The sequence below is a fragment of the Salvelinus sp. IW2-2015 genome, linkage group LG4q.1:29 (assembly GCF_002910315.2).
Source record: "Salvelinus sp. IW2-2015 linkage group LG4q.1:29, ASM291031v2, whole genome shotgun sequence".
Classification (NCBI taxonomy): domain Eukaryota; kingdom Metazoa; phylum Chordata; class Actinopteri; order Salmoniformes; family Salmonidae; genus Salvelinus; species Salvelinus sp. IW2-2015.
Window position 1 is genome coordinate 30,325,954 of NC_036842.1, and position 24,610 is coordinate 30,350,563.

General features: G+C 41.2%; 1 protein-coding gene across 1 annotated transcript in view; it reads left to right on the forward strand.

Annotated features, from left to right (window-relative positions):
* LOC111960892 (laminin subunit gamma-3-like) overlaps window positions 1–24,610 on the forward strand; it is a 258,280-nt gene extending 233,670 nt beyond the window's left edge. Inside the window, 7 exon segments of the mRNA XM_070442778.1 lie at window positions 7,250–7,499; window positions 7,677–7,820; window positions 11,844–11,946; window positions 18,974–19,176; window positions 19,337–19,477; window positions 22,007–22,106; window positions 22,851–24,610. Of these exon segments, the coding sequence (XP_070298879.1) occupies window positions 7,250–7,499; window positions 7,677–7,820; window positions 11,844–11,946; window positions 18,974–19,176; window positions 19,337–19,477; window positions 22,007–22,106; window positions 22,851–23,113 (1,204 nt within the window). The 3' untranslated portion in view covers window positions 23,114–24,610.

Here is a 24,610-nt window from a genome sequence, read left to right on the forward strand (position 1 = left end):
CCACGAGAGAGATGTTTTCATAGCTGATTTTTGAAAAGGCTTTTGATAAAGGTACGACTGGAGGTTTTATATATAAATGCATGCAGAAATATTTCAATTTTGGGGAATTCTCTTATAAAATGGGTTATAAATTATGTATCGTAACCCTATGGTGTAAATAGTAAATATGGCTACATCTCAGAAAAGTTTTTAAACTATCTAGAGGAGTAAACAAAGGTTGTCAACTATCGACGCCTATCTATTTATTATTGCCATCTGAAATGTTAGCTGTTAAAATTAGATCAAACATTAATATTAAGGGATTAGAAATCCGTGGCTTAAAAACTAAGGTGTCATTGTACGCTGATGATCTCATGTTTTCTTTTAAACCAGCATACTAGAGTCGTCCAGGGCCTCATAGAGGATCTGATACCTTGGCTATCTCTCTGGATTAAATCCAAATTATGATAAATGTACCATATTACATATTGGATCACTAAAAATACCCATTTATATTGCCATGTAGTTTACCATTACTGGTCTGACCGGAGATGTGGACATACTCGGTATAAAAATCCAAAAGAAAGAAATGATCTCACTCCAATACATTTTTATAGAAAGTTAGCAAAATAGATAAGATCTTGCCTACCATGGAAAGGAAAATCACTGTCTATTTGTGGAAAAATCACCCTGATTAACTCTTTAGTCAATCACAGTTTACCTATTTGCTTTATGGTTTTAGCCTAACACCGCTAGTGACTGCTTTTTTAAATTATATGAACAAAAATATTCATTTTATTTGGAACGGCAAGCCAGATAAAATTAAAGGGCTATTTATATAACGAATATGAATTCGGGAGGGCAGAAATGATTAAATATTAAAAGCATTAGACTCTCACTAAAGGCATATGTCGATACAAAAGTTATACTTAAATCAAATCTGGTTCTCTCTAATTGGTACGAATGTTCATCCACTAATTCAAGAAGGGCCTTTTCCCCTGTTATTCAGATTCCACCTGCTGCACTTTCGATTGTTTTGAAAAGGAAATAATCTCGCAAAATATCTTATTTTTTAAACAAGCCTTAGAAAGGTTGGTTGCATTTAGTTTAATCCACTGAAGGACGGAACAAATAGTACAACAAATATTGTGGTTAAATTCAAATATAGTAACTTGATAAAAAAACTGTATTTATTGAAGAAATGTTTAAAAAAGGGTAAATTTTTGTGATGATGTCATAAATAGGAACTGGTGGAGTTATGTCACACTGCAGCTAACACAGACATATGGAAATGTCTGCTCTACCAAAATTACAACCAATTAATTGAGCATTACACAAAAATGGAAGAGGCAAGTAGAAGGGGAAAAAAGTAAAGGAACTTGTATTGTCGGCCTGTATTAAAGAACATAAATGGTTAAAAGAAAAGTGTGTGATAAATAAAATATATACCAATTTCATTTAGAGGACAAAAAAACTGACAGGTGTTGCCATATAAATTGCAAAATAGTTGGGAAGAGATTTTCGATGTACCCATTCCATGGCACATGGTTTATGAATTGATACGCAAAACACGCGCGGATTCAAGACTTTCTGAATTTTTCAATTTAAATTACTGTACAAAATTCTTGCAAACTAATAGAAATGTTATATTATGGGGTATAACAATCTTCCAGCTCTGCAGATTCTGTTGTGAGGAGGCAGAGTCATTAGATCATATTTATTTTGGTATTGTCCATATGTAGCTCATTTTTTGGTCACAGGTCAGGAATGGCTGAAGAATTGCAACATTTGCCTAAAACTAACGCTACAGATAGCAATACTGGGGGATTTGAAAAGCCATAGTCAATCAATCAATAATATAATAATTATTTTGCAAAATGTTATTTTTAATTACAATCTATTAGAAGCTATGAGAATAAGGAAGGTTCAAGTCTTTTGTGAAGCATCAGCAGACAGTTGAAAAATATATGGCAATAAAAATCCGAAATGGATGATGTTGGAAGATAGATGGGAGGGGTTGAGTGGAACTGAAGGGTGGGACGTAATAACCAAGATAAACAATGTAGGGCATACGGGATCTGTGAAATGTGTATAGGTGCGGAGCTTTTGTGAAATAGCACAGTTACAAGTGGAAATAAAATTGGATGGACAACAGAAATAGAGGAAGGACTAAGAACAAAATAGAGGAGAACTATTGTAAAGTGGACTGTGCTGTAAGATGGGTATAAATTGAAGGTAAAAGCAGAAGTGTTTTATTAGTTTACTCCAATTGGGGGATCGGTGGTAGGGTGCGGGGAATAATAATAAAGGTATATTCTTTAAAAAAGTATGTATGTCTATATAGGTATGTGTATGTATATATGTGTATATGTTATGGCATGCGTGTATGGATATTATATTAACCCCCAAAAAATATGGGGATTGGAAATGATGCACGACAATTACATTGGAAGCAACATTCTTTCCGCAAGATTAAGCTGATCCAACCCCCCCCAAAAAATTAAAAAATTTATAATAAAGTTATAAAAAAAATCAAATCAAATCAAATCAAATTTTATTTGTCACATACACATGGTTAGCAGATGTTAATGGCGAGTGTAGCGAAATGCTTGTGCTTCTAGTTCCGATAATGCAGTAATAACAACAGTATCTAACGCTAAACAATTCCACAACTACTTAACCTTATACACACAGTGTAAAGGGATAAGAAATATGTACATAAAGATATATGAATGAGTGATGGTACAAGAACGGCATAGGCAAGATGCAGTAAATGGTATAGAGTAGCAGTATTAATACATATGAGATGAGTAATGTAGGGTATGTAAACATAAAGTGGCATAGTTTAAAGTGGCTAGTGATACATGTATTACATAAAGATGGAAGATGCAGTAGATGATATATGAGTACAGTATATACATATACATATGAGATGAGTAATGTAGGGTATGCAAACATTATATTAAGTGGCATTGTTAAAGTGGCTAGTGGTACATTTTTTACATAATTTCATCATTCCCATTATTAAAGTGGCTGGAGTTGAGTCAGTATGTTGGCAAGCGGCCGCTAAATGTTAGTGGTGGCTGTTTAACAGTCGTGATGCTTGAGATAGAAGCCTGTTTTTCAGTCTCTCGGTCCTGCTTTGAATGCACCTGTACTGACTTGCCTCTGGATGATAGCGGGTGAACAGGCAGTGCTTGGGTGGTTGTTGTCCTTGATGATCTTTATGGCTTCCTGTGACATCGGGTGGTGTAGGTGTCCTGGAGGGCAGGTAGTTTGCCCCGGTGGATGCGTTGTGGGCAGCCTACTACCTCTGGAGAGCCTTACGGTTGTGGGCGGAGCAGTTGCCATACAGGCGGTGATACAGCCCGACAGGATGCTCTCGTTTATGCATCTGTAGAAGTTTGTGAGAGTTTTTGGTGCAGGCCGAATTTCTTTCAGCCTCTGAGGTTGAAGAGCGCTGCTGCGCCTTCTTCACAACGCTGTTTCTGTGTGGGTGGACCATTTTCAGTTTGTCCGTGATGTGTACACCAAGGAATTAAAATTTCCACCTTCTCCACTACTGACCCGTCGATGTGGATAGGGGGGTGTCCCTCTGCTGTTCCTGAAGTCCAAATCATCTCCTTTGTTTTGTTGCCGTTGAGTGTGAGGTTATTTTCCTGACACCACACTCGGAGGGCCTCACCTCCTCCCTGTAGGCCGTCTCGTCGTTGTTGGTAATCAAGCCTACCACTGTAGTGTCATCAGCAAACTTGATGATTGAGGTTGGGCGTGCATGGCCACGCAGTCGTGGGTGAACAGGGAGTACGGAGAGGGCTCAGAACGGCACCCTTGTGGGGCCAGTGTTGAGGATACGCACGGTGGTTGAGTACGAGGTGAGTGTTACCCAAAGCTCGGAGACCTCTTAAGGGTCGCTCAACCGGTGGGGCGCGCCGTCAGAAAGTCCAGTGACCTCAGTTGCATGCAGGACGTCGAGATCCCTGGTCGGCTTGATGAGAGTTGGGGTACTATGGTGTTAAATGCGTGAGCTGGTAGATCGATGAACAGCTATTCACACGAGTATGGATGGTTAATTCCGGGCCAGTGCGTTGCTCGACTTTTGCGGGCGGTCTCGTGGACTATTGGGTGCGGTAAGCAAATTGGAGTGGGTCTAGGGTGTCCGGTAGAGGTGGAGGTGATATGGTCCTTGACTAGCCTCCTCAAGCACTTCATGATGACGGAAGTGAGTGCTACGGGCGGTAGTCGTTTAGCTCAGTTACCTTAGCTTTCTTGGGAACAGGAACAATGGTGGCCCTCTTGAGCATGTGGGAACAGCAGACTGGGTAAGGATTGATTGAATATGTCCGTAAACACACCAGCCAGCTGGTCGCCGCATGCTCTGGGAACGCGGCTGGGAACCGGCTGGGAATGCCGTCTGGGCCTGCAGCCTTGCGAGGGTTAACACGTTTAAATGTTTTACTCACCTCGGCTGCAGTGAAGGAGAGCCCGCAGGTTTTGGTAGCGGGCCGTGTCAGTGGCACTGTATTGTCCTCAAAACGAGCAAAAAAGTTATTTAGCCTGTCTGGGAGCAAGACATCCTGGTCCGCGACGGGGCTGGTTTTCTTTTTGTAATCCGTGATTGCAAAAGGTAGGCTATAGGTAGGCTATAGGTAGGCTATAGGTGTCCTCATAGGTCTAATATTTAAATTGAGGAAGTGTTTATCATTATTTTAGCTATCCACGGTAGAGGTCCCTCCTAATGAAAAGGCCCCCCATCCTGCTAATGTGAGCTGCTGGGAAGCGTACTTGCACTTGATATGCATTTATGGAGGAAAAAGTGAACTTGCCATTTCCAAAAATTAGCTCAATGTGGAATGGGGATTCCCTGCTTTGCGATCTGTTGCGTATGTCAACAGCCAGGGTTTCTTTAATAAAATAGGCCTAGGCACTACACTTTTGTATTGCACATTTAATTCAACGGATGCGTTAGAAGATGTTCAACTTCAATTCATTGGCACAAAATGTTCTTGCATAGCACAGGTGGTTGTCGCCTTCGCCCCAGTCTGAGGTCCTGTGTGCTCTGGAGCAGGTTTTCATTAACGATATTTCTGTACTTTGCTCCGTTCATCTTTCCCTCGATCCTGAGTAGTCTCCCAGTCCCTGCCGCTAAAAAACATCCCCACAGCATGATGCTGCCACCACCATGCTTCACCGTAGGGATGGTACCAGGTTTCCTTCAGACATGACGCTTTGCATTCAGGCCAAAGAGTTCAATCTTGGTAACATCAGACAAGAGAATCTTGTTTCTCATGGTCAGAGTCCTTTAGGTGCCTCATGGCAAACTTCAAGCAGGCTGTCATGTGCATTTTACTGAGGAGTGGCTTTCTTCTGGCCTGATTGGTGGAGTGCTACAGAGATGGTTGTCCTTCTGGAAGGTTCTCCCAATTCCACAGAGGACCACTGGAGCTCTGTCAGAGTGACCATCTGGTTATTGGTCCCCTCCCTGACTGAAGCCCTTCTCCCCCGATTGCTCAGTTTGGCCGGGCGGCCAGCTCTAGGAGATGTATTGATGGTTCCAAACTTCTTCCATTTAAGAATGATGGAGGCCACTGTGTTCTTGGGGACCTTCAATGCTGCAGACATTTTTTGGTACCTTTCCACAGATCTGTGCCTCGACACAATCCTGTCTCGGAGCTCTACGGACAATTCCTTCGACCTCATGGCTTGGTTTTTGCTCTGACATGCACTGTCAATTGTGGGATCTTATATAGACAGGTGTGTGCCTTAACAAATCATGTCCAAATCATACATGTTTTTTTTTTGTAAAACCTGTTTTTCCTTTGTCATTATGGGGTATTGTGTGTAGATTGATGAGGGAAAAAATATTTAATCAAATTTACAATAAGGCTGTAACGTAACAAAATGTGTAAAAAGTCAAGGGGTCTGAATACCTTCCAAATGCACTGTAGACTAGCATACGAATGATGGATTAATATGCTAGCATATGAATCAACTTCTAACTTACACATCTCTGTCTTCTGTATATGTATACAGTACCACTCAAAAGTTTGGATGTTTTTTTTAAATTGCACTTGAAGGAACGTTCAAAGTTCTTGAAATGTTCTGCATTGACTGACCTTGTCTTAAAGTAATGATGGACTGTTATATCTCTTTGCTTATTTCAGCTGTTCTTGCCATAATATGGACTTTGTCTTTTACCAAATAGAGCTATCTTCTGTGTACCACCCCTACCTTGTCACAACACAACTCATTGGCTCAAACGCATTAAGAAGGAAAGAAATTCCACAAATTCACTTTTAACAAGGCTCACCTGTTAATTGAAATGCATTCCAGGTGACTACCTCATGATGCTGGTTGAGAGAATGTCAAGAGTGTGCAAAGCTGTCAGCAAGGCAAAGGGTGGCTACTTTGAAGAATCTCAAATATTATATATATTTTAATTTGTTTAACACTTGGTTACTACATGATTCCATATGTGTTATTTAATAGTTTTGATATCTTCACTATTATTTTACAATGTAGAAAATAGTAAAAAATTCATTTAAAAAACTTGAATGAGTAGGTGTGTCCAAACTTTTGACTGGTACTGTATATAGCACCTTGCTCTTGATTGCTGGGTATAAAATAGGCTTCCCCTCCAGTTCACAATGAACTGGAGGGGAAGTTTGAATGGCGAGAGCTTCTCTGGTGTGATGTGATTGTATGGGCTTGTGTTAAAAATCCAATAAACGGGAATCCTCTGTTCTCCCCACGCCCAATGTTTATGTTTACAATTAAATGTATTACATCAGAATGCCCAATGATAGAATGTTTCCAATCAAATTCATGAATTAAGTTAGGAAAATATACTATCAGTCTAATTTGCATAAACATTGTGATTGGATGATAGCTATGAGGGTTATCGAATCAGGATCAAATCCTCTGATCTCCTCAAGCTCATTAATGATAGAATGTTCATATTTGAAGATTGCAGAAAGGCTAGGTTCCTGCCTTTCTAGGGAGTTTTTCCTAGCCACCGTGCTTCTACATCTGCATTGCTTGCTGTTTGGGGTTTCAGGCTGGGTTTCTGTACAGCACTTTGTGACATCGGCTGATGTAAAAATGGCTTTATAAATACATTTGATTGATTGATGATTTGATTGTGTGTGTTTGTGTGCGTGTGTGTGTATGTGAGTGTGTGTGTGCACGCGAGTGTGTCAAGAATCAAAACACTGAATGATCTAACACCCTCCCCCCTCTCTCTCTCATTCTCTCTCTTTCTCTCTCTCAGACTGGCAGACATGCAGCAGATAAAGGAGAATCTGACTGCCCAAGTGAATAGGACTCTAGCCAATCAACTGTCTCTGGAGGAGGAGTCTGCTGATGTCTTGGTTGCCCTAGGTAACCTCACCTCCTCCCTATTGGAGCTGTCCCAGAGGAGGCCCAAATCCACATCAGGAACCAACCAATCAGATCTCAGACCAACACAGGGTTACAACCAATCAGACCCCAGCCTCGCACCGGCTGCCAATCAATCAGAGGTCAGTGGCTACCGGGGTCAGGGGTAATAAGAACTCATTGTACTCTCAAGTTGACGGACTGACTGACTGACTGACTGACTTATTGACTGACTGGCTGACTGAATTACTGACTGAATGTCTGAATGAATGAATGAATGAATGAATGAATGAATGACAGCTGTTCTCCCCTTTCCTCAGGATGTTGAGCTAAGCAACAGGACAGCTGAGCTGGCGTTTAATGTCCAGTCTAAAGAGGAGCTGGTCAATAAGATTAGAGAGGAGATGGAGCCTCGCATACAGACCGCTCACAACAACATGGCTGCTGTAAAGGATATATACAAGGTAGAGGGGGTTTTATCTGCACACCTAACATTTACATGTACCAGGAATATGACCTGGTGAAATGTTGCTGACAGCAATAAACAGTATATACTGACAAAAATAGACAATAGAATGTACACACAATCCACATACAGTTCAATATCCTGTAGAGCAATGGTTCCCAAACTTTTATAGTGCCATACCTCTTCAAACATTCAACCTCCAGCTGCGTACCCCCTCTAGCACCAGGGTCAGCGCACTCTCAAATGTTGTTTTTTGCCATCATTGTAAGCCTGCCACACACACACTATACGATACTTTTATTAAACATAAGAATGTGTGAGTTTTTGTCACAACCCAGCTCGTGGGAGGTGACAAAGAGCTCTTATAGGACCAGTGTACAAATAATAATATAATAATAATACATTATTTTGCTCTTTATATAGCCATCTTACATATAAAACCTTATTTTCCCAACGAAAATTGTGAATAACTCACCACAGGTTAATGAGAAGGGTGTGCTTGAAAGGATGCACGTATCTCAGCAATGTTGGGTTGTATGGGAGAGTCTCAGTCTTAAATCATTTTCCACAGATATTCCACACACATATGTATTTAGTTTTCATGCTAGCGAGGGCCGAGAATCCACTCTCACATAGGTATGTGATTGCAAAGGGCATCAGAGTCTTAACAGCGCAATTTGCCAAGGCAGGATACTCTGAGCGCAGCCCAATCCAGAAATCTGCCAGTGGCTTCTGATTAAATTCAATTTTCACAGAACCGCTTGTTGCAATTTCGATGAGGCTCTCTTGTTCAGATATCGGTAAGTGGACTGGAGGCAGGGCATGAAAGGGATAACGAATCCAGTTGTTTGTGTCATCCGTTTCGGGAAAGTACCTGCGTAATTGCGGACCCAACTCATTCAGGTGCTTCACTATATCACATTTGACATTGTCYGTAAGCTTGAGKTYATTTGCACACAAAAAATCATACAATGATGGAAAGACGTGTGTGTTGTCCTTGTTAATGCAGACAGAGAAGAGCTCCAACTTCTTAATCATAGCCTCAATTTTGTCCCGCACATTGAATATAGATGCGGAAAGTCCCTGTAATCCTAGATTCAGATTATTCAGGCAAGAAAAAACATCACTCAGATATACCAGTCGTGTGAGAAACTCATCATCATGCAAGCGGTCAGACAAGTGAAAATTATGGTCAGTAAAGAAAACTTTAACTTCTTATGGCTGCAGGGGGAGTATTGAGTAACTTGGAAAAAGGTGCCCATTTCAAACGGCCTCGTACTCAATTCTTGCTCGTACAATATGCATATTATTATTACTATTGGATAGAAAACACTCTCTAGTTTCTAAAACCGTTTGAATTATTTCTCTGAGTGAAACAGAACTCATTCTGCAGCCCACTTCCTGACAGGAAGTGAGATTTCTGAAATCGAGGTCTCTGTTCAAAGGCTTGCCTATAAATGGGCATGATACGTATTGGTATACATACACGTCATACACCTTCCCCTAGATGTCAAGAGGAAGTGAGAGAAGAAATGAATGGATTATCTTGGTCTGAAGTGGAATAAATCCTTTTGGAATGACGTGTCCGCCATTTCCTGTTTTTTCGAAAGCGCGAAGATGAACCTGGAATCGCCTTCTGGAAAGCCGTCGTTATAGGCGAATACTATCTCCGGCTTTGATTTTATTTGATAAATGTGACAATATCATCGTAAAGTATGTTTTTTCAGTATAGTTTTATTAGATTATTGAAATGTATTCCCATTTTGGGATGCTATTTCATATATCTGTCGAACTGTGCTATCGCTACCGTTTGCCTTGAATCAATGCTGTTGTGTGTTAGCTATTGTAGTAAGCTAATATAACGCTATATTGTGTTTTCGCTGTAAAACACTTAAAAAATCGGAAATATTGGCTGTATTCACAAGATCTTTGTCTTTCATTTGCTATACACCATATATTTTTCAGAAATGTTTTATGATGAGTATTTAGGTATTTGACGTTGGTGTCTGTAATTACTCTGGTTGCTTCGGTGCTATTTCTGACGGTAGCTGTGATGGTAGCATCAATGTAAAACTATTATTACCTCAAATATGCACATTTTTCGAACAAAACATAGATTTATTGTGTAACATGTTAAAGGACTGTCATCTGATGAAGTTGTTTCTTGGTTAGTTTGGTTGGATCTTGGTTAGTTAGGTTGGGTTTGTGCATGCTACCTGTGCTGTGAAAAATGTCTGTCCTTTTTCTATTTGGTGGTGAGCTAACATAAATATACGTGGTGTTTTCGCTGTAAAAACATTTAAAAAATCGGACATGTTGGCTGGATTCACAAGATGTTTATCTTTCAAATGCTGTATTGGACTTGTAATGTGTGAAAGTTAAATATTTCTAAAAAATATATTTTGAATTTCGCGCCCTGCACTTGAGCTGGATGTTGTCATAAGTGTACCGGTGTCGGGCTTGCAGCCTGAAGAAGTTTTATGCTCGTCTCTCAATTAAAAAAAACGTGTCGCCACGTCTGTTGACTCATCCAGCTGTAACGCATAGAATTCACTGGCTTGTATGCGAAGCAGTAATTGTTTCAAAACATCTCCTGCCATGTCACTGATGCATCGTGAAACAGTGTTGTTTGATGAAGGCATTGTCTGTATAGTTTTTTTGGCCTTTTCCCCCAGCATTGTCCCAGCCATATCTGTGGCAGCAGGAATAATTAAGTCCTCCACAATAGTATGTGGCTTGCCTGTCCTAGCCACTCGGTAGCTCACCATATAAGACGCTTCTAGCTCCTTCTTATTAATGGTATCTGTTGCTTTAATACGTCTTACTACTCGAAAGTCGTCTGAATTCTCGCTCAAAAACTTCTTTAATCAGGACAACACCTGTGCTAACATAATTGCAAAATTGTTTTCTAATTATCAATTAGCCTTTTAAAATGATAAACTTGGATTAGCTTACACAACATGCCATTGGAACACAGGAGTGATGGTCGCTGATAATGGGCCTCTGTACGCCTATGCAGATATTACATAAAAAATCTGCCGTTTTCACCTACAATAGTAATTTACAACAACAATCTGTAAAGTCTACACTGTATTTGTGATCAATTTTACGATATTTTAATGGACAATTTTTTTTGCTTTTCTTTCGAAAACAATGACATTTCTGTGACCCCAAACTTTTGAACGGTAGTGTATATAATATATATAATAAAAGTACTGTAAAATGTTTTATAATCTTTCTTATTATGTGTAATTGTTCTTGTAACGGCTCTCGTTTGTAGAATGAAGAGTGGACCAAGGTGCATCGTGGTAGGCGTAGATCATCTTTTTATTGATGACACCAAAACAAAATAACAACGACAAAAAAACTAACGCGAACAGTTCTGTCAGGCACAGACACTAAACAGAAAACAAGATCCCACCAAACCCAAAAGGAAGATGACAACTTATATAGGATCCCCAATCAGAGACAACGATAGACAGCTGCCTCTGATTGGGAACCACACGCGGCCAAAAACAAAGAAATAGAAAACATAGACTTTCCCACCCGAAACACACCCTGACCTAACCAAACATAGAGAATAATAAGGATCTCTAAGGTCAGGGCGTGACAGTTCTGCTTTTACTCTAGAGCAGGGGTACGCGCAATGCTGTCAGTGGTACGCCAAATAAAAATGTATGTATATATATATATATTAAATGTGAATCACATTTTTATTTGGCGTACCACTGACGGCATTGCGCGTACCCCTGCTGTAGAGTGAAAGCAGAACAATTACACATAATAAGAAAGATTATAATAAAACATTTTACAGTACTTTTATCGTCCGTCTGAAAAATATTAATTCCTTAATTATTTGTTTCAATTGTTTTATTATAACTACAGTAGACGGTAGATGCTTCTGCGTCAAATCAGTCAGTGACCACATAGTCAGGACGCTGTGCTGTCTGATGTGTAACTCTTGAGGTTCTGTGAGGTTCACTCCCTACTCTCTCTCTATCCCTGGTACATCCCTCTGCAGCTGACAGCTCATGCCCATGGGTCAAAGGTCCTGGCCCTGTCATCGGTGGTGACAGGGAAAGAAATGGAGTCAGAGGCCATCGCTCTGCGGAGAGAACTGGAAGGTGCCGTTTGCAGCATGTTCTATTTCTGTTTCTTTTTCTGTTGTTTTACATTTCAGACTTTTTGCTTAGTTTTCATATTCCCATCACTGCAATATCAGCCCACGGAGTTATTCTAATTAAATATCAAAATGCTTAGAAAAACAAATGTAACACCAATGTAACCGTTTGTTTCTCCCTGTTAAGCTCCACTTGTCATTTTGTGAGAGGAGGAAGAGCAGCTGTGATTGTGGGAAATAATAACAAAGCCTCAAATGCACTCTGAGTTTCACAGCCTCCAGTTCATTTCAACAATATATTCACTGTTTATAAAAATAAAATAAAAAGTGTCACGTCATATTAGTTGTTGGAAATCTCATCAGGGTAGTCTGAATATAAACCCTTACAAAGAAAAGCATGTCAAATTTGCAGCTTCAATTGTCAAAATCTCATTTTCACATGTGAAATTGAATTTTCACAATTTAAATAGTTGTTTCACATGTTGAGCCTATGTTTCACATATGAAACCATATTTTCACATGTAGTAGAGTTTCCACATATGAAATTCTGTAAAACGGTAACTTAGCCTACCTGAGTATAATAATTAAAGTGTTTTAAAAAGAATGATTTATTATTTCTGAGCCAACCTTTTGGAGTGTTACTGCTGCAGGTGCATGCCTCTCTTCTTCATACGTTGGTCAGTGACCATTGAAAGAAGCTCATCCAAAAGGACAGAGAAGCTAGCGTTCTGTCTCCTTCTTGATTATATTTAACATGCTAAAAGTAGCGATCTCAGATTTAGTCATTTAACTCAAGTTTACTTTTTGTAATTGTTTTGTGCAAAAAAAGTCATCACATTGTCTGAAAGCATTCAAAATACACTGAAAACATCCAAAATACATAATCTGTACAGCTAAAAACAACAATGATTGTAAAACAAATTGACTTTCAAAACAGTTAGGCAGATGTTTTAACCCGTGCAGCAAAATGCTTATGTTACTGACTCTTAACAATGCAGTAAAATGTCAAACAAGTACACAAATAAATCTACACACAATCTACACACAATACCCCATAATGACATCACAATACCCCATAATGACATCACAATACCCCATAATGACATCACAATACCCCATAATGACATCACAATACCCCATAATGACATCACAATACCCCATAATGACATCACAATACCCCATAATGACAAAGTGAAAACAGGTTTTTAGATTTTTTTGCAAAATAAAAAATAGAAAACAGAAATATCTTATTTACATAACTATTCAGACCCTTGAAATTACGCTCAGCTGCATCCTGTTTCCATTGATCATCTTGAGATGTTTCTACAACTTGATTGAAGGCCACCTGTGCTAAATTCAATTGATTGGACATGATTTGGAAAGGCACACACCTGTCTATATAAGGTCCCACAGTTGACAGTGTATGTCAGAGCAAAAACCAAGCCACGAGGTCGAAGGAATTGTCCGTAGAGCTCCAAGACAGCATTGTGTCAAGGCACAGATCTGGGGAAGGGTACCAAAAAATGTCTGCAGCATTGAAGGTCCCCAAGAACACAGTGGCCTCCATCATTCTTAAATGGAAGAAGTTTGGAACCACCAAGACTTTTCCAAGAGCTGGCCGTCTGGCCAAACTGAGCAGTCGGGGGAAAAGGGCCTTGGTCAGGGAGGTGACTTTTGGCAAACTCCGCTTGGAGTTTGCTAAAAGGCATCTAAAGAACTCTCAGACCATGAGAAACAAAATGCTCTGGTCCGATGAAACCAAGATTATAGCCTTTGGCCTGAACGCCAAGCGTCACGTCTGGAGGAAACCTGGCACCGTCCCTACGGTGAAGCATGGTGGTGGCAGCATCATGCTGTGGGGATGTTTTTTAGCGGCGGTGTTCTCTGGGTGATGAGAGGTGTTGGGTTTGCGCCAGACATAGCATTTTCCTTGATGGCCAAAAAGCTACATTTTAGTCTCATCTGACCAGAGTCCCTTCTTCCATATGCCTTTTGGTGAACAACAAACGTGTTTGCTTATTATTTTCTTTAAGCAATGGCTTTTTTCTGGCCACTCTTCCGTAAGCCCAGCTCTGTGGCGTGTAAGGCATAAAATGGTCCTATGGACAGATACTCCAATCTCCGCTGTGGAGCTTTGCAGCTCCTTCAGGGTTATCTTTGGTCTCTTTGTTGCCTCTCTGATTAATGCCCTCCTTGACTGGTCCGTGAGTTTTGGTGGGCGGCCCTCTCTTGACAGGTTCGTTGTGGTGACAAATTCTTTCAATTTTTTAATAATGGACTTAATGGTGCTCCGTGGGTTGTTCAAAGTTTCAGATATTTTTTTGTATCCCAACCCTGATCTGTACTTCTCCACAACTTTGTCCCTGATCTGTTTGGAGAGCTCCTTGGTCTTCATAGTGCCGCTTGCTTGGTGGTCTGGGGCCTTTCAGAACAGGTGTATATATACTGAGATCATGTGACAGATCATGTGACACTTAGATTGCACACAGGTGGACTTTATTTAACTAATTATGTGACTTCTGAAGGTAATTGGTTGCACCAGATCTTATTTAGGGGCTTCAGAGCAAAGGGTTTGAATACATATGCATGCACCACTTTTCATTTTTTTTATTTTTATATATATATAATTTTTTGAAACAAGTCATTTTTTTCATTTAACTTCACCAATTTTGAATATTTTGTGTAAATATATCCAAATAAAAATCAATTTTAATTACAGGTTGTAATGAAACAAAATAGGAAAAAGGCCAAGGGGGGTGAATACTTTTGCAAGGCACTTTAGGTGCTTCAACAAAGTATTGAGTAAAGGGTCTGAATACTTATGTAAATGAAATATTTAAGTTTTAATTTTTTATACATTTGCAAACATTTCTAAAACCTGATTTTGCTTTGTCATTATGGGTTATTGTGTGTAGATTGATGAGGGGGGGAAAGTATTTAACAATTTTAAATAAGGCTGTAACGTGACAAAATGTGGAAAAAGTCAACGGGTCTGAATACTTTCCAAATGCACTGTATTAATAAATATGCGTTGTATATAAACAGTGAAACTAAAATGCATTTTACAGTAGTAGAAGTATTAGGATGAGCTATGTCGAGAATACAGTATTTAAATACACAGTACAAAACCCCATAGCAGAATTGATGGAATTGCAGGAAATTAGCTTCGTCATCCCAGACTCACTCCAATTTGCATATCGCCACAACAGGTCCATAGATGACGCAATCTCAATTGCACTCCACACTGCCCTCACCCACCTAGATACAGTTGAAGTCGGAAGTTTACATACACCTTAGCCAAATACATTTCAACTCAGTTTTTCACAATTCCTGACATTTAATCCTAGTAAAAAATCCCTGTCTTAGGTCAGTTAGGATCACCACTTTATTTTAAGAATGTGAAATGTCAGAATAATAGCAGAGAATTATTTATTTCAGCTTTTATTTCTTTCATCACATTCCCACTGGGTCAGAAGTTTACATACACTCAATTAGTATTTGGTAGCATTGCCCTTAAAATTGTTTAACTTGGGTCAAACGTTTCGGGTGGCCTTCCACAAGCTTCCCACAATAAGCACAATAAGGCCCGTTCCTCCTGACAGAGCTGGTGTAACTGAGTCAGGTTTGTAGGCCTCCTTGCTCGCACAAGCTTTTTCAGTTCTGACCACAAATATTCTATAGGATTGAGGTCAGGGTTTTGTGATGGCCACTCCAATACCTTGACTTTGTTGTCCTGAAGCCATTTTGCCACAATTTTGGAAGTATGCTTGGGGTCATTGTCCATTTGGAAGACCCATTTGCAACCAAGCTTTAACTTCCTGACTGATGTCTTGAGATGTTGCTTCAATATATCCACATAATTAAATTTTTTCATGATGCCATCTAGTTTGTGAAGTGCACCAATCCCTCCTGCAGCAAAGCACCGCCACAACATGATGCTGCCACCTCCGTGCTTCACGGTTGGGATGGTGTTCTTCGGCTTGCCAGCCCCCCCCTTTTTCCTCCTAACATAACGATGGTCATTATGACCAAACAGTTCTATTTTTGTTTCATCAGACCAGAGGACATTTCTCCAAAAAGTACGATCTTTGTCCCCATGTGCAGCTGCAAACCGTAGTCTGGCTTTTTTAATGGAGGTTTTGGAGCAGTGGCTTTTTCCTTGCTGAGCGGCCTTTCAGGTTATGTCGATATAGGACTCGTTTTACTGTGGTTATAGATACTTTTGTACCTGTTTCTTCCAGCATCTTCACAAGGTCCTTTGCTGTTGTTCTGGGATTGATTTGCACTTTTCACACCAAAGTACGTTCATCTCTAGGAGACAGAACACGTCTCCTTCCTGAGCGGTATGACGGCTGCGTGGTCGCATGGTGTTTATACTTGCGTACTATTGTTTGTACAGATGAACGTGGTACCTTTGGAAATTGCTCCCAAGGATGAACCAGACTTGTGGAGGTCAACTATTTTTTTCCTGAGGTCTTGGCTGATTTCTTTTGATTTCCCCATGATGTCAAGCAAAGAGGTTTGAAGGTGGGCCTTGAAATACATCCACAGGTACAAATCGAATTGACTCAAATTATGTCAATTAGCCTATCAGAAGCTTCTATAACCATGACATCATATTCTGGAATTTTTCAAGCTGTTTAAAGGCACAGTCAACTTAGTGTATGTAAACTTCTGACCCACTGGAATTGTGATACAGTGAATTATAGGTGAAATAATCTGTCTGTAAATAATTGTTGGGAAAATGACCTGTGTCATGCAGAAAGTAGATGTCCTAACCGACTTGCCAGATCTATAGTTTGTTAACAAGACATTTGTGTAGTGGTTGAAAAACGAGTTTTAATGACTCCAACCTAAGTGTATGTAAACTTCCGACTTCAACTGTACATGTAAGAGGAATACCTATGTGAGAACGCTGTTCATTGACTACAGCCCAGCGTTCAACACCATTGTCCCCTCCAAGCTCGTCACCAAGCGTAGGACGCTGGGACTGAACACCTCCCTCTGCAACTGGATCCTGGACTTCTTGACTGGCCGACCCCAGGTGGTGAGGATAGGCAACATCACCTCAGCCCCGCTGAACCTAAACGCAGGGACCCCACAGGGGTGTGTGCTTTGTCCCCTCCGGTACTCCCTGTTCCCCCACAACTGCCATGCAGGACTCTAACACCATCATCAAGTTTGCTGACGACACGACGATGGTAGGCCTGATCACCGGATACGATGAGACAGCCTACAGGGAGGAGGTCAGTGGCCAGGCAGTGTGGTGCCTGAACAACAACCTCTCCCTCAACTTCAATAAGACCAAGGAGCTGATTGTGTACTACAAGAAAAAGGGGGGCAAGCATGCCCCCATCCACATCAGTGGGGCTGCAGTGGAGCGGGTCGAGAGCTTCAAGTTCCTCTGTGTCCAAATCAATAAGGACTTAAAATGGTCCACACACATGCGTACAGTTGTGAAGAAGGCACGGCAGTGCCTCTTCCCCTTTAGGAGGTTGAAAAGATTTGGCATGGGACCTCAGATCCTCAAAAAGTACAGCTGTACCATTGAGAGCATATTGACTGGCTGCATCACTGCTTGGTATGGCAATAGCACCGCCCTCGATCTCATGGGGCTACAGAGGGTGGCGCGGACAGCCCAGTGCATCACTGGGGCCAAGCTCCTTGCCATCCAGGGCGGTGTGAAAGGAAGGCCTGGAAAATTGTTTAAGACTCCAGCCACCCAAGCCATAGACTGCTCTCTCTGCATCCGCATGATAAGCGGTACCAACAGGCTCCTGAACAGCTTCTATCCCCAAGCCATAAAACTGCTATATAGCTATCTAAATTGACCATTGTATTTTATTAAAATTTTTGCACTTTCTATGCACACTCACAGGGCCCTACACACTCACGCACATCCTCTCACATACAATCATCATATATGCTGTTGCTACTTTGTTTATCATATATCCTGATGCCTAGGCACCTTACCCCTATACATATCTACCAGTGGAGGCTCCTTAGGTGAGGAAGGGGAGGACCATCCTCTTCAGTGAATTTAATAAAAATAAGAATATTGAAACATAAATAAATGATAATTTTTAGATAAAACTACACTAAATATATTCACGTCACAAAATAATTCATTAAAACACATTGTTTTGCTATGTAGGTCTACAGTAGCCTCAACACCACTCAGTAAGGTAGCACTGTGGTGAAGCCAGAGGACAGCTAGTTTCTGATGCATTGACTTCAATACAAAATCTAGGAGAATCAGGATTCTCACTCCCTTCCATAGACATCTTCCGGAGGACATCCTCCAACCTATCAGAGCTCTTGCAACATGAACTGACATATTGTCCACCCAATCAAAGGATCAGATAAATAATTAATCTAGTACTGAACGCATAAGCTACAGCTAGCTAGCGCTGCAGTGCATAAAATGTGGTCAGTAGGTAACTCAAAGAGGGAGAAAGACAATAGTTGAACAGTTTTAAACAAAAAATTAAGGAGGAGAGAGAGAGAGAGAGAGAGAGAGAGAGAGAGAGAGAGAGAGAGAGAGAGAGAGAGAGAGAGAGAGAGAGAGAGAGAGAGCTGAAAGTGTAGCAGACTTGAGTTGTTAATGGTTGGTCATGGTCATGTGATCAGGTAGCCCGCCTGCGACTTCAAAATGAATGTTGGCCCTCTTGGTCAGATGGGCTAGACTTTGTCTTCTCCCATAGGAGATCTGGGTTCTTATCCTGCCAATTACATACATGTGAAAAATGTACATGTGAAACTTCACACGTGGCTGACTCCACGTCTGACGCACGTGTCTGTTTTTGATGTCATGTGATGTCACGTGATGTTTGTCATGGTTTTTTTGTAAGGGAAGGAATAGAATTGAATGGAACTAGAACTCATATTTTCTCATGACTTTGTTATTAGTACATGGATTGTGAAATAGAATAGGATAGGATAGAATAAAAAACGTTTTGTCAGTTGCTATCACACTTCTTTAACCATGTCAGTGGCCAACCTGCCTTGCCCCTGTCCATTCCCCACCCTAGACATGCAGAGAGAGTGGCCTCGAAGGCAGGCCCAGACCAAGGCTGCTCTGAAGAAGGAGACGCTGCTGAGGGAGAAGGTTCTGGAAGACATCAATAAGAAGGTGAACCAGACAGAGAGAGTCCTGAGGCCTGCCCTGGATAACGCTACCCTCTCCAATGCTACCGCAGAACAGGCAGAACACACTGCACACGCCCTGTCTAAAGTGAGTATGGGGGGGGCAAATGTGTGTGTTGTTGTTTGTGTGTGTGTGTTCAATTTAAATTCCATTCACATAAGTCACATCACACCCCTATGAATCCTGTTTATTTGTCTCCTTTCTTTTTTCTTCGTATTCATTTGTCTGTGTTTTTCTCTGGACCCAGGAGGCCAGGGCCACCCTGACCAAGGCCAAGCACGTGAGGACAGCGTCTGCCCAGCTCAGCTCCTCTGTGGACACAGCCCTGCAGCAGCTGGCTGAGCTAGAGAACCACACTGCCCAGGCACGAGCTCAACTCAACGTAGAGGTAACCACAACACAACCAATAATCAACCACACTGCCCAGGCACAAGCCCAACTCAACTCATATGTATGTAACCACTACACAACCAATAATCAACCACACTGCCCAGGCACAAACCCAACTCAACTCATATGTAACCACTACACAACCAATAATCAACCACACTGCCCAGGCACAAGCCCAACTCAACTCATATGTAACCACTACACAACCAATAATCAACCACACTGCCCAGGCACAAGCCCAACTCAACTCATAGGTAACACAACACAACCAATAATCTGGGACCTGAAAGAGTATTTAGTACAATACTATATCCAATCACTTAGGGTTGAATCCTAGCTTGAGATTTGCATGGGCAAATTTTCAAACAAATATACAACTGACATTGCTCCATGAATCCTTGAAAGTAAGCATTTGTAAGTATTTCAGGGTACCGTTAAACCCGCTGTATTCTGTGCAAGTGACAAATACACTTTGATTTGAAAGTTACGAGGAGTTACACATGCGGATCTGAAGGGGGATTCAGCCCCCACATTGTATGCTATAATGTTGCCATTATCTATCTCTCTATATGCAGTACCCGCCAAAGATTTGGACACACCTACTCATTCTATGGTTTTTCTATCTGTTTTCTACATTGTAGAATAATAGTGAAGACATCAAAACAATGAAATACCACATATGGAATAATATAGTGACCCCCAAAAATATTTCAGATTCTTCAAAGTAGCCACCCTTTGCCTTGATGACAGCTTTGCACACTTGTCATTCTCTCAACCAGCTTCACCTGGAATGCTTTTCCAACAGTATTGAAGGAGTTCCCACATATGCTGGGCACTTGTTGGCTGCTTTTCCTTCACCCTGGGGTTCAACTCATCCTAAACCATCTCAATTGGATTGAGGTCGGGTGATTGTAGAGGCCAGGTCATCTGATGCAGCACTCCATCACTCTCCTTCTTGGTCAAATAGCCCTTACGCAGCCTGGAGGTGTGTTGGGTCATTGTCCTGTTGAAAAACAAATGATAGTCCCACTAAGCGCAAACCAGATGGGATGGCGTATCACTGCAGAATGCTGTGGTAGCCAGGCTGGTTAAATGTGAATTCTAAACAAATAACAGACAGTGTCACCAGCAAAGTACCACCACACAATCACACCTCCTCCTCCATGCTTCACGGTGGGAACCACACATGCAGAGATCATCCGTTCACCTACTCTGCGTCTCACAAAGACACAGCGGTTGGAACACAAAATCTCAAATTTGGACTCATCAGACCAAAAGACAGATTTCCACCGGCCTAATGTCCATTGGTCGTGTTTCTTGGCCCAAGCAAGTCTCTTATTATTATTGGTGTCCTTTAGTAGTGGTTTCTTTGCAGCAATTGGACCATGAAGGCCTGATTCACGCAGTCTCCTCTGAACAGTTGATGTTGAGATGCGTCTGTTACTTGAACTCTGTAAAACATTTATTTGGCCTGCAATCTGAGGTGCAGTTAACTCAAATGAACTTATCCTCTGCAGCAGAGGTAACTCTGGGTCTTCCTTTCCTGTGGCGGTCCTCATGAGAGCCAGTTTCATCATGGCGCTTGATGGTTTTTTGAACTGCACTTAAAGAAACTTTAAAAGTTCTTAAAATGTTCCATATTGACTGACCTTCATGTCTTAAAGTAATGATAGACTGTCATTTCTCTTTGCTTATTTGAGCTGTTCTTGCCATAATATTGACTTGGTCTTTTACCAAATAGGGCTGTCTTCTATATACCACCCCTACCTTGTCACAACACAACTGATTGGCTCAAACGTATTAAGAAGGAAAGAAATTCCACAAATTAACTTTTAACAAGGCACACCTGTTAATATAAATGCATTCCATGTGACTACCTCATGATGCTGGTTGAGAGAATGCCAAGAGTGTGCAAAGCTGTCATCAAGGCAAAGGGTGGCTACTTTGAAGAATCTCAAATACAAAATATATATTATTATTTTTTGGTTACTACATGATTCCATATGTGTTATTTCATAGTTTTGATGTCTTCACTATTTTTATACAATGTAGAAATAGTAAAAATAAAGAAAAACCCTGAAATGAGTAGGTGTATCCAAACTTTTAACTGCTCTGTGTATATACAGTACAAATGTGTAAGGTTCTGTATTTATTTTCTTAGTCAACCTTGTGTTCTGTTTCGTTGTGTTCTTGAACGTAGCCCTGTTTCTTTGTGTTCATTGATTTCACCTGTGTTAGTTACTCACCTGGTCTCATCAGCTCCTTATTTAGTTCAGTTCATTCTGTTTGTTCCTTTGTGAGGTATTGTTGGTTTTGACTCTACTAAGCCTTTTCCTCGCTCTTTTGTGAGAACCAGTTATAGCCTTCAGTCCTAGTTTTGATTCACCTGTGTATTTCCTGCCTGTAACCATGATTCCTGCCTTCTGCGAAATAAACACCTGCTGTGCTCTGCATGTGAGTCTACACCTTTTTCTCCCTGAGTTTTCATTACAATATGTCCCTGTCTATTTGTCCCTCTGATCTCCAGCCTGTAGAGTCTCTGACCAGTGTGAAGGGGGACATCCAGGCAGCTAAGTTTCAGCTGGAGGCCTATTCACTCACACTCATCCAGCTCATCAGTAACATGGGTAAGTTCAAATCTGACATTTACTGGGCTGTCCCAAATGACACCCTACTCCCTATATAGTGTACTACTTTTAGCTATGGGGAATAGGGTACAAATTTGGACGCACTCTAAATTTCATGCAGTAACAAATCCAACATGTCAGCTCAACCAGAAGCATCTAAGCCCACATGTTACTGCCCTCCTCACCACTGATCACTCACACCTGACTTCCATCAGATCAGTGATGCTATGTCAGAATGGTTGTTAGTAAAGTGGTCCAGATGGATTTCTCAGATGAAGGAAGAATGTTGTTGACCCACCTCTCTAGGATTTATATGAATTCAGATATCCTGTTCACCAGTAGAATTAGCAAACCAGATACTGTTACAACTGTTTCAATAAAATATTTGTATTGATTAAATGCATAAACCAGCTGTCCAGGTGACTAAATGGTTTCCCACAGTTCCTCTGTCCCTGTTAATGAGTCAGTTGTGATGTGGGCACCATCCTGATGGAGAAACGTCCACTCATAACGCTGGCCAACCCCATCGTTGGGTGGGCACAACAGGGTGGCACATAGACCTCACAGTGACCACACAAGACAAGAGCCTTGCTGATGGCAAGAGTTAAATACTAGGCCTGTTCAACATTCCTAGCTTGAAAGTACAAATTCATCCCTTTTTCTGTGTCTCCACTTTTTCACAATAACTGTAATCCTGAAAGACTGTACAATGTATTATCTCAAATACTGTTTTCTGTCTTTCAGATGGGAGCATGGTGCTGGAGCAGTTTGACCGTATCCTCAGCGAGACGGCGGTGCGGTTGGGTGTTCTGCGTGGCAGCGTGGAGAGCCCTGCCCTGAACGGGAAGATCCAGACCCTATGGTCAGCTGGCCAGGACCAGAAGAGCCAACTGACCCACCTGGAACAGGACCTGCAGGAGATAAGAAAGGAGCGAGATAGTTTGAAGGACATTGCCCTGCACCTGCCCCAGACCTGCCCCCAGGCCTCGGGGATAGAGGGACACTAGGACGGGGCTCCAGGAGAACACAAGTCATATTCCATTCATTCTACTCCCTCCCTGAAGTGCACACACTCGTTCACTCAACCTCAATGATTTAAAAGAGGGTCTACCATGTTTCTTACACCAGGAAAATTGAATTAGACATAAGAATGCTGAGAGGACTCTAGAAGTTCAGATGGTGGGTAGGACTCAGATATTTGAATGCTTTAGGGTAGATGTAGTCTGTCCCAAATGGCACCCTATAGTGCATGACTTTTGACGAGTGCCTGTAGAGCTTTGGTCAGAAGTAGTGCACTATGTAGGGAATGTGGTTCCATTTGGGACACATGCATAGAAGTGTAGGTGGCATCCTTCTCAGTTTGTTGGTGTTACTGGACAATACTGTGGTTGTGCATCCCCATCTACTGCAGTGCACAGTCACACAGTTCTACCACTAAGTCTCTATACTTTTCAAACTCTCCACTATACTTTTCTGACCTGCCTGACACCACTTCAATACTACTATCCAGGCATAGGCAGTTTTCCTTGCCCTCTTTGAAATTCTATCATCATGCTTTTCCTTTAGTTCTACCCCTCACTCCTTTTTGGCTTTACTTATCTTTCTGTAGCTCATCCAGCTCCCGACTCCACATTACCCCTGCCCTGTCTCCATAGCAGTGATCTCTCATTTCATTTCCCCCTGTAATGTCTCCAACAACATCTGCAGTGTAATTAATCAGTGAATAATAAGTCAGCTATAGCTGCCTGTTCAACAGCCCAGTGTGTCCTGTCAAGTTTAAAATAATGCTGATTTTCCACTTTGGGGGTAGGTGTGTCTGAACCGCGGTGCTTCTCCAATGTGAAACCATCATTTACACTTGAGCAATTTTCATCAGCCTTCCATAATTAACAATTAGTCATTTTGCCCTCCATAGGGTTCAACTGCGCACACAGTCATTCAGTTTGGGATTCTGCATGTGCCTCTCGCTTTCCCTCAGTCTCCTTTCTCTCTGAGCAAATTAACTGTTTGTCAAATGGAAAAGGATAAAAACAACCAACCTGTTGGCTTTCTCCATGTGGGTAACAATGGCTGGAATACCTACTGAATTATTGACGGTATAGTAATCTGTCGCTAGAAATGGGACCTTTCTATTTCAGATGGAATTTTGTCAGACTACAAATAAGATATGATTGGTTTTAGATGATAGCCCGGTAAACAAAGTAGAAAACAAGGCCTGAAAATGTAATGTATTCTCTCTGCGTGTGTGTTCGCCCCCAAAATCGTGTGATTTTGTTGATGGTGCTGTTGATTACTATTGGAGAAACTAGCGCAGCTATTGACAAAGCCATAAATAAAACTATAAAGCACACTAAATATATACTGGATCAAATACTGATGATGAAAAGCAATGATAGAAGTGCCTAATATCAATACAAATTGTACTACATTCATAACTTCAGTCTTATGGACTATATTTCTGTTAAATGCTCGATCCTTTGTTTGATATTAAACTGACAAACATC